The 16,011-nt window shown below is 37.7% G+C and overlaps 1 protein-coding gene and 1 pseudogene across 1 annotated transcript; one reads left to right on the top strand and one right to left on the bottom strand.

The window, feature by feature from the left end:
• Positions 1-2,056: 2,056 nt before the first annotated feature.
• Positions 2,057-2,407, bottom strand: LOC128125921 (protein PELPK1-like). Its single transcript, XM_052765895.1, has one exon. It carries the CDS (start codon positions 2,405-2,407, stop codon positions 2,057-2,059), a length of 351 nt encoding a protein of 116 aa, XP_052621855.1.
• A 326-nt stretch (positions 2,408-2,733) lies between these two features.
• Positions 2,734-4,110, top strand: LOC128127410 (putative pentatricopeptide repeat-containing protein At5g40405; annotated as a pseudogene).
• The last annotated feature ends 11,901 nt before the right edge of the window (positions 4,111-16,011 follow it).

The following is a 16,011-nucleotide window of genomic DNA, read 5'->3' as shown; positions in this document are numbered from 1 at the left end:
ATTACTTCACCACATTTTGGGGGCCTTAGGGGTTCCTTATATTGGTAGGCTATTAGGGTTTTGAACTAGGAAACCCTAATTTCACTGCTTAGGCCCTAAGGAGCCCATGAACTCCCTCTTTAGAGGCCTTGGACGAATTCTTATGGGTTTCCCCATAGATTTCATCCACTCCAACTTCTATGGAGTCCATTAGCCCATTTATGCAACTATCTTATAATTACACAATCAGTCCCCTTTATTTAATTAATCTCTTTTAGCCACAAAATTAATTATTATTAATTGTTAACTAATATTTATTAAACAATATGATTTCTCTTATAATATATTATCCATATGATATATTAATAAATCATAATTAATCCTCTTTCTCCTTAGTTTATCCTATCAGTTGCATATGACTTCGGAACCTGATCAGCAACCGTAGCTTTCTAAAGCCGTTGTCGAACTCTGATCATATCAGAAACGTGTCCTTTAGATAAGGGATCATATGTTCCTCCATTCTAGATATCGTATGAACTGAGACATGGATTTTAATCAGACTCTCTGTTCATGTGTTGTTTCCCGATTTCCGATTTATGACGACTGACAACACACTACAATTCAACACATCAACTTAGTCCCGGCTCTGCCAAGCGCTTAGGGTGTCATCACTAAATCATCGAGGGCCCCATATATATCGCTTTTATCCCACTTTGGGTAAAAGGAACGGATAAAATTGGACTCAATGCTCGCTTGTACCTACTCATCAAATCACACACAACAATATGTTTTATAACACCAAGTTACTGGTGCGTTTACATATTATCAATGTGCAACCGAATTACAGAATAAAATTCACACGTCTCGGTTTCAAGAATATAGGATAATATCGTCTCACTAATCACTCGTGATAAAATCCATGATGCGATCCAAGTGAGCATGTGTTTAATCCAATACTGTAATCTTACAGGAGCACTGATGAACCCTGCAACAAACTTTTGTTATGTCTAAGACACTTTAGACAATCTACAGTCAGATTCATGACAGTCTTCTTTCATACCTACTTCCAAAGTATGATCGGTTGTGGATGGTTTGAATAATGTTATTATTCGGGAAGTCAAAACATGCAAGGTGAAACACAAGAAAAATATTAATCCCATATGGCCTCAAACTTTTGAGTATAAAAAAAAAAACTCATTTTCTATCATCTATATTATTTTAAAACAAGTTACAAAAATGGTCATTCTGGTTTACCAAATGTCACGAATTCAGTCATTTTATACTTGAAAAGACGAAAATGTCATTCCTGAATACTAACGGAGTTAGTAAAATGGCCACACGTGCATGTTTTGCAAACCACAATTCCCATTTGCATAATGAAAATTAATAGTGACCGACTTTGTGACATTTGTCAAACCATTAGGACTATTTTTATAATTTTGTCTAAAAAATAAAGTATTAACGTAAACTGATAAATAAAATTACATTAATTAACTATACATAATGGTTAATATTTTAAAAAAGCTACATAATCGAACATAAAAATAACCAAATAGATAAGCTTTTACTAATTAATAATAACAATAGTTAAAAAGTTATCATTAAATCTAAAAATAAATTTTTGTTTTATTTTCACTCAAACCATGGATTGAAGTCATTGATTAATGTGATTGTAATATATATTTGTTTTATAATATATACTTCATCTTATTATAAGATTTTAAGTATTTTATAGTAAACGTAAAATGAAATAATTGTTTTTATAAAGTATATTTTTAATAATTTTTGTTATGTAATGTTAACATATATCAAGCATGTTGCCTAATTTTGTATACCAGGAAACACTTGAGATAAAAGTAATGGAAATCATCAACCTTAATAGAAAAAATATATTACAAAGTATATCAAATTACACAAAACACAAAAACATGTGAATGATAGCACTCGACAACAATTTAATCTAGCCACAAATATCATGAATGCGATCAAATAAAAAAGATTATAATCTCCGGATCAATCAAATCGCCCGAGCTCTATAATGGATTTTTCTTTTCTTTTTTTGATATCGTTGTACAATCTACTTCTTGGAAGGTGGTGGAGCAAAGAAAGGAATATTGGGAAGAGTTGTTGGAAAGTTAGGGATGGTAGGCATAGAAGGCAATGGAGGCAATGAAACTTTGGGCATGTTAGGGATGCTGGGTATTTGTGGTAGTGGCAGTGTGGGGATGGTGGGCATTTGTGGTTGTGGCATTGTCGGGATTGTTGGTATCTGTGGCTGTGGCATTGTCGGGATTGTTGGTATCTGTGGTTGTGGCAGTGTCGGGAATGTGGTTGCTTGCAGCAAATTGCGGGAAGCAAAACACATCTCATTTGTTGTAATTGAGAATAGTGCAATTGCAAAAATGTAAAGGTAGGAGGTGGAAGCCATTGTAGGATTTTTTTGAGTCGCTAAAGATGAGTCAAAAGACTCTGAGAGGTGATCAAAGATTAATGAAGTTGATTAACCTGTGAAAAATAATGTACAAGAGACCATGTATATATAGGTAATGCACAGTGATAATGATTGATCCATAAATAATTAACGTGTCATGAGTTTTGTTGAGACTTACATTAGGTTGGTTGGTATGAAGATATCCAAGGCATGTAATGTTGTTAAACAACTTCCTGATAACAAGAAATCGTTTATTAACCCTCGTATATGTTAGGTAAGCTATTTTGCCACATAATATCGAGAGTTTTCCTTTTATGAAATTAATGACAAAAAAAAAAAAAAAAGTAATTCACTCACAATTGCTAGTCAATGGTTTCCTAAACGGCCCAGATCTTGTATCTAAATTTGCTGCATCAATGGCCCTCAAACACCCACAAAATATGGATTATTCTGTTCAACTATTGGACCAATGTGAAAGTCCCTCCGGTCTTTGCTTTAAACTCTCGGATCAAAGTTTACTCCAAGAGAGCTCAACTACTGAAAAAAGCTTCGATTTCTATAAAAGAATTGTAAAATCGAATCATAAACCTGATAATTACTTGTTTACGTTCTTGATCAATTCTGCTGCACAGTTAGTGGATAAGAATTTTGGTTTGGCTGTACATGGGACTGCTTTGAAATACGCCTTGGATCAAGACCCACATGTTCAAAGCGGGTTGATTAATTTGTACGCTGAAATGGGGTCTCTTAGGGACTTAAAAGATTTGCTTTTTAGCATCAACAACCCAGATTTGGTAACTCAGACAACAATGGTGGTCGCCTGTGCAAAGTTAGGAGATATCAAATTAACACGCCAAGAGTTTGAAATAACGCTCGACCGAGATGTGATTGCCTGGAACGCAATGAAAGCAGGCTACGTGCGTTTCGGGGAGCCTTTAAACGGACTCAAACTGTTTAACGCAATGGAAATGAAAGGTTTGAAGGTTCATGTATTATCTGCATGCACTCGGTTAAGTGCTTTAGATGCGGGACAACCGGCATATAGATATATAAAGTATAAAAAAACTACAAATCAACACAACTCTTGGTAGTGCACTAGTCCATATATACGAAAAGTGTGGGGGTTTTAACACGGCAATGAATGTTTTTTTGGGTGATGAAAGAAAAGAATGTCTACACATGGAGTGGTGCCATGGGAGGACTAGCCATGCATGGTTATGGTAAAGAGTATCTTGACCTTTTTACCCTTATGCAACAAAAAAACATCACACGAAATGAGGTCACTTTCATTTCAATCTTAAAGGCTTCTAGTGTAGCGGGTCATGTTGAAGAAGGTTTGGAAGCATTCTGAATCTATGACCAAAGAGTAGAGCATTATGGATGTATGGTTGATTTATACGGCCGATTGATCCGTTTGGATGAATCATTACGCTTCATCCAGAGTATGCCATGTGCACCGATTGCTGAAGCATGGGGTGCACCGTCTAAATGCCAACAAGATTTATAAAAATGTGGAAATGGCTAAACTTGCGTCTAGAAAGATGGTGGAATTAGAGGCTAACAATGATGCTGCGTATGTGGAGTTGTCGAATGTTTTTGCGGATTTCAAGAATTTGAGTGGTGTTGATGGCGTGAGGCATAAAATGAAGTCAAAAGGTGTTGTGAAGATCCATGTTGTTATGGTTATCGATAGGAATTAAGTTGAACATGTTCAATGGTATTTAACTTTGTTTTGACTTTTTGACAATGGTTTCATTTTGAAAAGTATTTAAGCATTCATTGCATCTTTTTGTAATTCTTGCAATTTTAATGGGTATTTTAGTTCTTGTCATTTCAATGCATTTTTTGTTTCGTAATTTTTTAGTTTCCATGCATTTTTGTAAGTTTTATAAAACATTTAGTTTATTTCTTTAAAAAAATCAATTTATAAATTTGTACCACTTAATGCTCAATAATTTTTAAAAGTATTATATGGTATTAAAAATTGTTTTTATTATAAAAAAAAATCAGTTGAAGCACATTAGATCGGACAAAAGGAATCTAATAAAACCGAAACGGTACCATGGCTTTACAATTGTCTCAACTATATTTATTTCAGAGAAATTCAATATACTCCTACCTTTTATTCCTACCTATTTAAGATTGTAACAAATGTACAGATTTAAAATCTCAATCTAATCTAAATTAAATTGAATGACACATGTCACCACCTAAATAGGTATGAAGATAGTAGTGATGGGACCCGATTTATGGACCGGTTTAGAATCGGACTAACGCGGATTATGTTCAGCTCTTGTTATTACAAGTTTACGACCCAAATTATGTACATATATGAACATAGTATACGAACTCCCCTTTACAAAACTTGCATACATGGTTCACTAGTTTTACTTCTCATACAACATCCTTTAATTATGTAAATCTTGTCAACCATATAACATAACAAGATTTCACATAAATGCAATGAAAAATAAAATTTTCTACCTAGACATAGAATTGTAACTTTTGAATTATTTACTAATAAGAATAGTTAATGGTTTTAAAATAACTAATGGATGATCTTTCATAACTTTTTAATAGTAATAACTAGTTTAAAAATAGTGCACAAAAATAATAATTAATAATAACATAAAAACATAATACGTTTTTTAACTTACAAACAATGGTTAGTATTTTAGAATATTATCATAATTGAAATCTAAAATGGACCAAATAAGTAAAATTTGGATTAAATAATCATGACAATAGTTAAAAATGTAACATTAAATTGAGAATTAAATTTAGTTTTATTTACACCCAATGAAGCCCTGATTGATGTGATTTTAATATGTGTTGCACTACTAGAAACATAGGTATTGGTGACGAATATTTCTGTCGGGAAATCCGTTGCTAAAGCCATTAGTTACAAATCAATGATGGAGACAGACGAAAAAACCTTGGTAGCTAATGGGCAGCGACGGATCAACAAGTGATTGGGCTATCACGGAAGACTTTTGGATCAAGTACATTTTGTCAAAGATCCGTCGCTAATTGTCGTCGCTTAGCCTTTGTTGATTATTTGTAAATGAACAATTTTTCTATATATTTAATCATTGTTACTAATCTAATTAGCAATTGTCTATTAGGTGTTGAATCTACCACTAATCCTTACCCAAGTGTCACAAATTAAATTCCAGATTAACAAAGAAATAATAACCATGTTTACACCAAATTAAACGTCAAGCTGTATCATTTTATTAATAATAACATACTTTCAAATCGAATAAAAAACTAGCAACATACTTTCAACTTAAATAAAAAACTAGCAACAATTAATACCAACGTAAAATTGACACAATTTATAAAAGCTTTTGTTTCTGTCCTTATAATATATTTGTAATAATCATGCACTGTCGCTTTGATTATTTCAAAAAGAGTAGTGGAATGTTTTATGGTCATCAGAAGTTGTGGTTGTGAAGACCTAAGTAAATGTTCCAGTAATAGGAAAATGTATGAGAATGCTATACTAAAAAATGGTATACTAAAAAAATAAAAAAAAAATTGGGAAATTTCAATACCATAAACATGCTTTTCCATCGACTTTTGACGTTAGTGACAAACCAAACAATCATATGGTAGTGGCTGTAAAAGAACGAAAAAAGTGAATGTTTTATATAGTAAAAGCACATGTTTAGAATGCAATGAACATCATAAAGAGGTATAGTTAAGGCTATTTTTTTCCACATTAAATGCATTAAATATATAGTGTTTAATTGATGTTTTAAAAACACTTAAGAAGATGGAAGATATAACTTGAAAAATACAAGACTTGTTGTTGGTTGCCATATGTCATCAAGAATCCGATCCGGTCAAAATCCGAATCCGATTTTAATCCGGTTTAAATCGATTTTAGTGGGACGGTTTTGGATCCGGTTTTTAGCAAATCCGGTTTACGATCCGGTATCAAATCCGATTTGAAATGTAGGATTAGGATCCGATTGAAAATCTGGTTTTGAATCCGATCCGATCCGGTTTGGTCAAAACCGGTTTTGACCCAATCCGGTTTCGAATTGGATCTGGTTTTGAATAGTGAAACCGGTTTTTGTGTGCATCTCTATTGAGCATAGTCAAAACAAAAATTAGATAACATCAAAGGCACATACAAACTCTACTTAGTTCACCTTTTTTGAGTATGGTCAAAACCTGATGGGTTTTGAGCACTACATCAATCCAATGGTGTACATGCAAACCCTAAAGCTTTGGATCTAGTTTGTCTAATGAACATGCAATAATCATCCAACGCTCATAAACCCTAATTCTAGCATACAAAAATCGAAATTGACAAAAGAATAGAGTTTAGATCTTACATTGATTGTTATGTAGAAATAACAATCTCAATTCCTTTTTATCTTGACCTTTGAAAGCTTAGTGCCTCAAATGTTGCACCTCTAATGGAGTCACAAACACCATGAGCAACAAGATGACCTAGGAGAAGGAGGAGGAGCACCATAAAAGTCCAAGAACCCTTAAGGATTATTTCACCATATTTTTGGGGCCTTAGGGGTTCCTTATATTGGTAGGCTATTAGGGTTTTGAACTAGGACTCATCTGCAGAACTACAACAAAATCCAACTGAGCAAAGAATTCTAAATACCCCGACCTTGGGCACAAGAAGAAAATCATGTTGCTCCACAAAATCTTCTGACTTCTACAACTATGTACCTCAGCTCTCTCCCCGATATCCCTTTCAACATTGAGCACTTGGTCAAGTCTTGATCCCACAACAGAACCTCTAAAGGTTACCCATAACATACCCAACAATGTCTCTTTGACTACCTTCTCTCCACAACCATCTCGGCCCATTGTGACACACAACTTAAGAAGTTTGCCTTACCACAAGTGAAAACTACCACTTGCCGCCGCATTTGATACACTCGACCTCTGAGATCTACTACCCATTAGCTCCATGCATCTTGAGATCCTTTCCATTCCAATGAACTAACCCACTCAGGTCCAAAACATCTGATAATGCACAATGCCTCTCAAGATGCAACTCACCACTAAATCTAGAATCTCATTTCACCTTCTCGATATGCCACTAGGGCCAACTCGAACTCAAGAGTCTTACTCGAAAGCAAAATTGGAACCACTCATCGTAATGAAGTACTCAACTCATAAACCATGACCCGAAACTTATGCGTACATCCCTTCTCCATTTCCTTCTGCTTATGATAAACATACCTTAACTCAAAATATGATAACTCCCGACCATTAGGGAGACCTCAGTCTTGCCCATGGCCTGACCACCAGGTTCCTACATACTCAAAGATAAGGCTACCTAAGCCTAGGAACTCCTCTGCGTCATGCTTCGACTAGCAAAGACTACGAGTTCTCATAGTTCCACAACACTCTCTCTTACTGCTTGGCGAATACTATGGCTTCCCGCAGTATCGCCACACCATCTCGTTGACTGGTGGACACTACGGCTCCCCGCAGTACCACAACACCCTCTCGCTGACTGGTGGACACTGCGGCTCCCCGCAGTACCATCACACCTTCTCACTGACTGGTGAATACTACGGTTCCCCGTAGTATCACCGCACGCTCTCACACTAACCAATGGATGCCACAGCTCCCTGTAGTCTCACAACACTTTCTCTTACCACCCCACGATCTCATACTCAATCGATGCTATAATGCGTTCACTAACTCTTGTTCTGCGGCCCAACATAGATAGGTGAACTCACACCCCTCCAAAATAAGCACCACTACTCCCATCGGCAGCCGCCATGCCAAGGCCCCTCTTTTCGCTTCTAATCACATTCTTACATAATATCGCTTGATATCATTTGGCCGAAGGGCTCCCACTGGAACCATAGATACCCGCTACACCACATGCCATCTCTTAACTCAAACTCGAAATAATTCGAACCTTAGGAAATCACACTCTGATATCTCAGAACACCATTACAAAACTTCACGATGCCTTGCCTCTATCAATGATCTCATACTCACAACATCATGCTCATATACCGCATTGCTTCATCGGAATCTCGCAACCGATCTTCCTCTTGCACCACTTGCAACCTCGAAGTATTCCACTTCTCAATCTTGAAGTACATAGGCATCATCAAAGGCTCAGAACACGTTGACGAAAACCCGAAGCTCCACTCTCTACTGATCACTACCCATACGAAACTACTCAGGCCACTCCTGAAACTGGTTGACAAACCATTTGTCTCCCTTCCTGGGGTAGGGATCACAATTTATACCTACACTTGCAAATCTATACCATTGCACCCTAAATCCAGCGATCCCATCATACTCGAATTCAACATACACAAATTTCGAAAATCCCAGGCCACAATGAATTCTCCAATCAATGATCACCTGTTGGGGATCCACTCATCCTTTCCTAAACGCGTACTCGTATCTTTTCCTGCCCGGCACCTTGCCTCATTCTTTTCTAACTCAGGTCTCATATGCTCGTACCGCAGTTTTCCATAACCATTTCTCTGACCGTACTTGAACAGATCACTGATCCCTTTACTGGAAAGCTTGTTCTCCCCTACTCAGGGTTCGAACCATCACCATTTGGCAAGAACATAACCTACTCAGTAGACTGTCCCACCAGGTATCTCACACTTGACTCTTGGATGTATAACGCAATCCTCCCAGGGACTTCCCCAAGGAAACCAAACTATTCCCATAAGTCTCGTCCCTGACAGCATCTCATAATCCTCCCCACATAACTGCCTCTAGACACTTTGAGGCCTCAGACGGATACACCGTCGGAACCCCACTGTTCCGAATCCAATCTGGAATAGTTCCCTCTCACATACTTGACTCTAACTTTTCGCTCCGCTTACCCAAATCAGAAATAATCCTAAAAGCATAGACTTCATCCTCATTGTCGATACACAATGTGGACCACGAGGGCCACCGCCCTAGTATATGTTGGATATAGTGTCTAAGTCCATAACTATATTTGGTATGTACTTGACCCAACCCGGCATGGTCCATTTGGGTTGCACTTCACCCGAACAATTTATGGATAATCTTTTGAGAATAGTATAAGTTATGATTTATTAATATATTATAAGTTCTAATATATTAATATATAAAATCATATTATTTTTTTAGTATTGATCTATAATTAATCTAGAATTAATTTAGAGATCAAAAGTATTACTAATTAAATATGGGCTCTTGTATTTATATAGTGTGGGCTATTGCTTATTTGGAATGGGCTAGGCTTGCATGGAAAGTCCATGGATACTCCATGGAGCTTTAACCCATGGGTCTCATGGAAATGAAAAAACATGGGTATTAGGGTTTACTTGGATGTAACCCTAATCCACCACACTATATAAGGAGGCTTTGGTTGTTGAAATCACACTAGTTGTGGTGAGTAAAGTAAGAGGGCCGATTTCAAGATAGTTGTGACTATTCTCTCAAGGTTCCAAAGTTTGTGGTGATTTGTGATTTCCATCTGAGGCATCCACACTATTGGTGCTAGGCTCTAAAACTCCAAGCAATCAACTACAACTACAAGGTAAGTAATTCTACTAGCTTTATTTGATTCAAGTTCCCCATGTCATGCTAAATAGGATAAGAACCTTGGAAAAATAATTATTTGCATGTATCTTAGTCAAACATAGATCCAAGGTTTTTAGGGTTGCATGTACACCATAGGAGTGTTAGAATGCTCAAATTCCATCAGTATACTCATCTCATCCACCGGAAACTCACCATCCCTACTCATCCCTAAGTCTTGCGCCTCCAACTGGCATCTCACAAACAATCCCTTGGAGCTAACTCGATTTCCCTCTCAAGGGATGCTCCACTAAAACTTGTTCATCTGAGGCATCCACACTATCGGTTCTAGGCTCTAAAACTCCAAGCAATCAACTACAACTACAAGGTAAGTAATTCTACTAGCTTTATTTGATTCAAGTTCCCCATGTTATGCTAAATAGGATAAGAACCTTGGAAAAATAATTATTTGCATGTATCTTAGTCAAACATAGATCCAAGGTTTTTAGGGTTGCATGTACACCATAGGAGTGTTAGAATGCTCAAATCCCATCAGTATACTCATCTCATCCACCAGAAACTCACCATCCCTACTCATCCATAAGTCTTGCGCCTCCAACTGGCATCTCACAAACAATCCCTTGGAGCTAACTCGATTTCCCTCTCAAGGGATGCTCCACTAAAACTTGTTCATCATGGCCTTCTGGCCCCATACTCTTTCTCATCTGATCTCAGTCTAGACAATCACCACAGAATAATTGGTAAAACCAGAAGCACTAACTGCCGCATGTCATGGTACTCAAACCGTGTGGCCACCTCTTGATTTGCTATGAATCATGGTACCTGTACCATGTTATCTCCTTTTAATCTACTACGAATCAGGGTACTCGAACCATGTTCTCTCTTCTCAATCTACCTCAAATCATGGTACTCGAACCATGACATCACCTCTCGATCTGCTACAAATATGGTACTCGAACCATGACGTCACCTCTCGATCTGCTACTTATCACGGTACTCGAACCATGACATCACCTCTCAATCTGCTACTTAGAATCCTCTAGAATAGCCTCCTGGATCACTGCGGCCACCTCGTCATGAATCATATGGCAAATCTCATCATCGCTAACACCGCTGCTCTCCACTCGATCACTCAGCCCTACTTGTTCCTTAGCATCCCAAGGATTCTTACTTGGACTGCTCACTGATCCGGTGTTTCCAGTAGTACGGGACCTATACTATCTTCCACACCACATCAGTATTCACCCCAAGTCCTCCTCCTAGGATTCCAGATCACAAGTACTCTACATCTTATCACCCACAGGGCACTTTCCAGTAGACCTCTCATAAGCTCCTCTCTGCTACTTACTCACTCTCGAAGTAACTCACAGCAGCAGTAACTCCTAGGCTAAGGAATCACAAATCAGGCCACTCTAGTCCTAGATATGAATACCTAGCCTACTCTCTAGCATGCATATCATATCACATAATATCTCATAACATATAACGTAAGGGTATTTTGGGAAATCATCATTCGGGTGTTGGCTGATTGTACACACTGCTCCTTTCCGCTTTCTTGAAAATGTTTTACTTATCTTAGAAAATCGTTTATTTTGAAAACTTTTCTCAAATAATCATAAGAACTCTCTTATGGCTCCAATGGCGATTTAGGGCTTCTCACAGGAGGTATGAGGCGCACCTAAGCTCATAAGTTCCCTTAAATAGGCCCCAACCCCGGAAACTTAGGTTTTCTCTGCCCAGAACCTATTCGGCGAGTTTGTCCTTGGACTCGTCGAGTCTGCTCATTAAATCTACGTGATGAACTCGACGTGAATCGGCGAGTCAGACCTTCAACTCGTTGAGTCCCTCCTAAATCCTTAAAAATTGAATCGCAAACTATCATACCCGAAATTCCGGATGTTACAGTTCATAAGCCTTGTACACTTTTCCCCCTTCCCCTCACCTTCTATCTCCATCACTAGTTATAGATTCCAACCAACACACCATTACTTTGGATCCCTATAACATTGAGCATAGTCAAAACAAAAATTAGACAACATCAAAGACACATACAAGCTCTACTTAGTTCACCTCTTTTAATTATGCTAAAAAACCAACACAAAATAAGTGAAAAATATATAATCTTTTAAACAACATTAAAATCAAAGTATCAGACACACATATCTTAGAGTCTTGATGATGGGTTGAGATAGTTGCCAAATTTATGTCAATTATCGCTTTACGATTAAGCATGATTACGTTTAAATACATATGTACTAGACCTAATGTAACCTATATAATTCATTTTGATGCAAATAAAGTTTATACACTTTGAAATATCTCCGGGATATCACAAAAATCATCGATATGTTTAGATCATCGATATATAAACATTTTTCATTATACATAAGTAATGATTGGATACATGTGCTTCGATTAGATATATGTATTAAGTATCATTATGTATAGATGATACACTAAAAAAAGAGTACACGTAATTACGAAGCACGGACATAAAGAACATCGAAAAAAGAGCTCGTATGAGAAAGATACAATTATCCAAAGAAAACGAGACAATGAGCAGACAACACATGAACCGTAATCGTAAGAACGGAATTTCAAACAGTTTGTTTGACTAGCTACCCTACTCTTCGCAACAACATTTTGATATTTTATAAAATGTAATATAAGCTAGTCTATTAAAAGAACTCCATCTTTTTTCTCAAAAATCGAGACCCGACACTGCATTGCCTGGCCAAAAACGTGGCACACTGTAGTCAATATCTCTCCAAATACACTGAAATATCTCCCAAATCTCTATCTATCTATCTATCTATCTATCTATCTATCTATCTCTCTCTCTCTCTCTCTCTCTCTCTCTCTGTTTCTGAAGCAAAATCGCGACCAACAGCCTCTCTGGCCGCCGTTTGCCACCTCCTACCGACACTCGGACACCGCCTGCCACCCTCCGACGCCGACATCAACCTTTAACAACAGTTTCGTCAGCATCGCCACCACTTTTTCCCGCACCGATGGTTTTTCCGGCGAAGCTCCCACCAGGCGAAGATCGGGCCAAATGTTCGGCGAGTTACTATTCAATTTCTAGCGAAGCGCCGTTAAACTTTTGACAACTTTTTCGGGCTTCTCTCCTTAGTCTTTATTAAACCTATGCAAACATAACTATGAGTTTCATGACCCTTTTTATTACATTTTCGAATTTCAGGGGAGAATACATGTTAAAATGATTATAAACTATTGTTTTAATTTCAAAACATATGATTATGCTTACAAACTTATGCATTTGATATATGCGGTTGAACTTATGTTTTCAAAACTTAGGCATTTGATATATGTTGTTAGGCTTACGCCTAGAAACTTTTGTGTACAAGTTAGGGCTTATGAACTTATAGAACATATCACTCAATGGTTACATGAGACCAATTCTTTACCTAAATTTAATACATAGTAGACCCCTTACTTATATCTATTAATCTTTGTGAGTGAGGGAATTATGTGGAAATCTATACAGGTTGACACCCCCCACATATGGTTGCTAGCTACAACCTTGATGGTCGAGTCACGATTGGTGATAACTGTCTACTTATTATGATGTCCAATGAAGCGTCGGGAGGGGCACTGCTTAGACAATACCTAGGTTATTGGGACTCATTGTAACGTTGAAATGGTGATTAATTTACTGATAACATATAAGATGGGAAACCACTTATATACATTAAGAAAGTATTTTTTATTTGAAAGTACTTTTATTTAAATACTTCTAAACTGTGAAATTAACAACATTACGTTGACACTCTTCAGAATCACATGTATTCTCAAGAAAATAAGAGTCAGAAGTTTACATTCATGAAATAATATTGTAGTCTCCTTAGTTTTGCAATATAGTTTTATAGAACTGCCTACTATTTGAGGCATGTATATGTACTCTCAAGTTCCTATACCTATAGTCTAGTACATATGTAATTTCCTTTTTAGAAATAAGAATTTCTACTTTATGTTATTTGTTATATATGTTCTATGTATCCCTTGACTGTGATCCATATTGTCGTCTCACCACCTGTATTTTTCTATGGGTGATGTGTAACGACCCAAAAATCAAGGGTAAAAATTTCATTTTTATTATAGTTAAAACACAGATATCGTTTAATCCAAACATTCCAAAAAACATTGCTAATTAAAAACATCTATAAGATTTCTTTCCAAAATCATATATTGCAGAAAACACGGGTGTGTGCACTGCGATCAGCCCAGACTCTTCCTTTCCAAACCGATGATACCTGAAACCATAAACAAAAATGTAAGCACGAAGCTTAGTAGTTCCCCAGAGCATACCCCACATAATCCACATAATCGCATAAACCATATCAGTCACATAAGCCATGCATATAAACATATAGGGATGTTGTGGGGTCCCCCCACGGTCTTACTCCAGTATGTCGTGGGCTCCCCCAAGGGTCTTAAACCTATATGTGATGGGCTCCCCGCATGGTCTTTACCTAGAAAGCCATGGGCTCCCCCACATGGTCAGATTTCTAAGTGTCATGGGCTCCCCCATGGTCTTTACCTGTAATGTCATGGGCTCCCCCACATGGTCTGATATCCAAGTGCCATGGGCTCCCCCATGGTCTTTACCTGGAATGCCATGGGCTCCCCCACATGGTCTGATATCCAAGTGCCATGGGCTCACGATGGTTTCTCATGCAAATATCACAGAGACAACTAGCATACCACATAACACATAACCAACTAGTATACCACATATCACTAAATCAACTAGTGTACCACATATCACAAAATGGGCCGACCTTGGTGTAACTCCAAGTTCCTGGTATGTATTTAAATAAGAATTTTTCATATTTGCTAAAGGAATCGACGAGTTGGAGGCCCCAAACTCGTTGAGTGGGAATTGGATATGTTGGACGCAGGACTTAAAGTCCACTCGACGAGTCGAGGAGCCTCGACTCAACGAGTAGGTCTGCCAGAGTGAAACCATATTTTTCAAGGTTTGCACCCTATTTAAACACCTTAACACCTCATTGTGGTCTCCCTCATCACCTCCCTTAGTCCAGGAAACCCTAATTCGAAACCCTAACCCATTTTGAGTGCTCTTGAGCCATTTTTGTGTGTTTTTGGTGGTTTTGAAGCTTGAGAAGGAAGAAGAAGCTTCGGAGTTCAAGATTCAGCAAGTAGATCTAGAGGTTGTGTTCCATTTCCATCTTATTTGAGATATAAAGTTTATACCTTGACCATTCATCTATTAGATATCTTCTTGGAGTAGTGTAGGGCTTTAAGGAGACATTTTTGGAACCATTCATGGATGCAAGCATGTTTTGGGGTATTGACTTCAGATCCAAAACCTTTGAGGGACTCCATGGCATAAAGGTGCCAACTTTATGGCCATGGGAGTCCCATGCATCCTAGGAAACACTTTTTAGGGCTTTTTGAGCTAAATAACCCATGCATACACGTAAAGTTAGAAACTTTACGTGTCATATCGACCCTAGGATGCCAAATCTATGCTTTGGATGCGTTAAGCTCGACTGAAATCGACTGTATAGTTTTGGATTATGGAGGACTCGACGAGTCGTTCTTAGAACTCGGCGAGTCGGGTCGTGGTTCCCCCAACCTTCTCTGTTACTTAGAAATCTTTTGAGTATAGAAGATGACTCAGCCAGTTAGACGTGTTTTGGACTTAAAGGCCAATAACTCGCTGAGTCAGTGAGCAAATGTCCCGACTGTATGAAGGAGAACTCCATGAGTCCAAGGAAGGACTCGACGAGTTCAAATGGAAAGTCCCAATTTGTTCATAAAGAGAAACTCGACGAGTTATAGGGTAACTTGATGAGTCAGATCGCGAATTTGAGATTCTCTAAATTATAGAACTCGACGATTTGATGGACCAACTTGGCGAGTTGAGTCAACCAGGGCGTTGACTTTGACTTTGACTTTGACCATTACCCAAGACTGACCTTAAATGGGGATATAAATATGAAGAAGTAACTAAAGGAGACTGTTATGTGTAGGAGTTTGAGGAGAGTTTATCCTAGCACCGAGAACAGTTCAGTTAC

Source organism: Lactuca sativa, chromosome 7 (assembly GCF_002870075.4).
Source record: "Lactuca sativa cultivar Salinas chromosome 7, Lsat_Salinas_v11, whole genome shotgun sequence".
Lineage (NCBI taxonomy): Eukaryota > Viridiplantae > Streptophyta > Magnoliopsida > Asterales > Asteraceae > Lactuca > Lactuca sativa.
The sequence above is the reverse complement of the archived record's forward strand: the minus strand, read 5'-3'. Positions and strand labels throughout refer to the sequence as shown.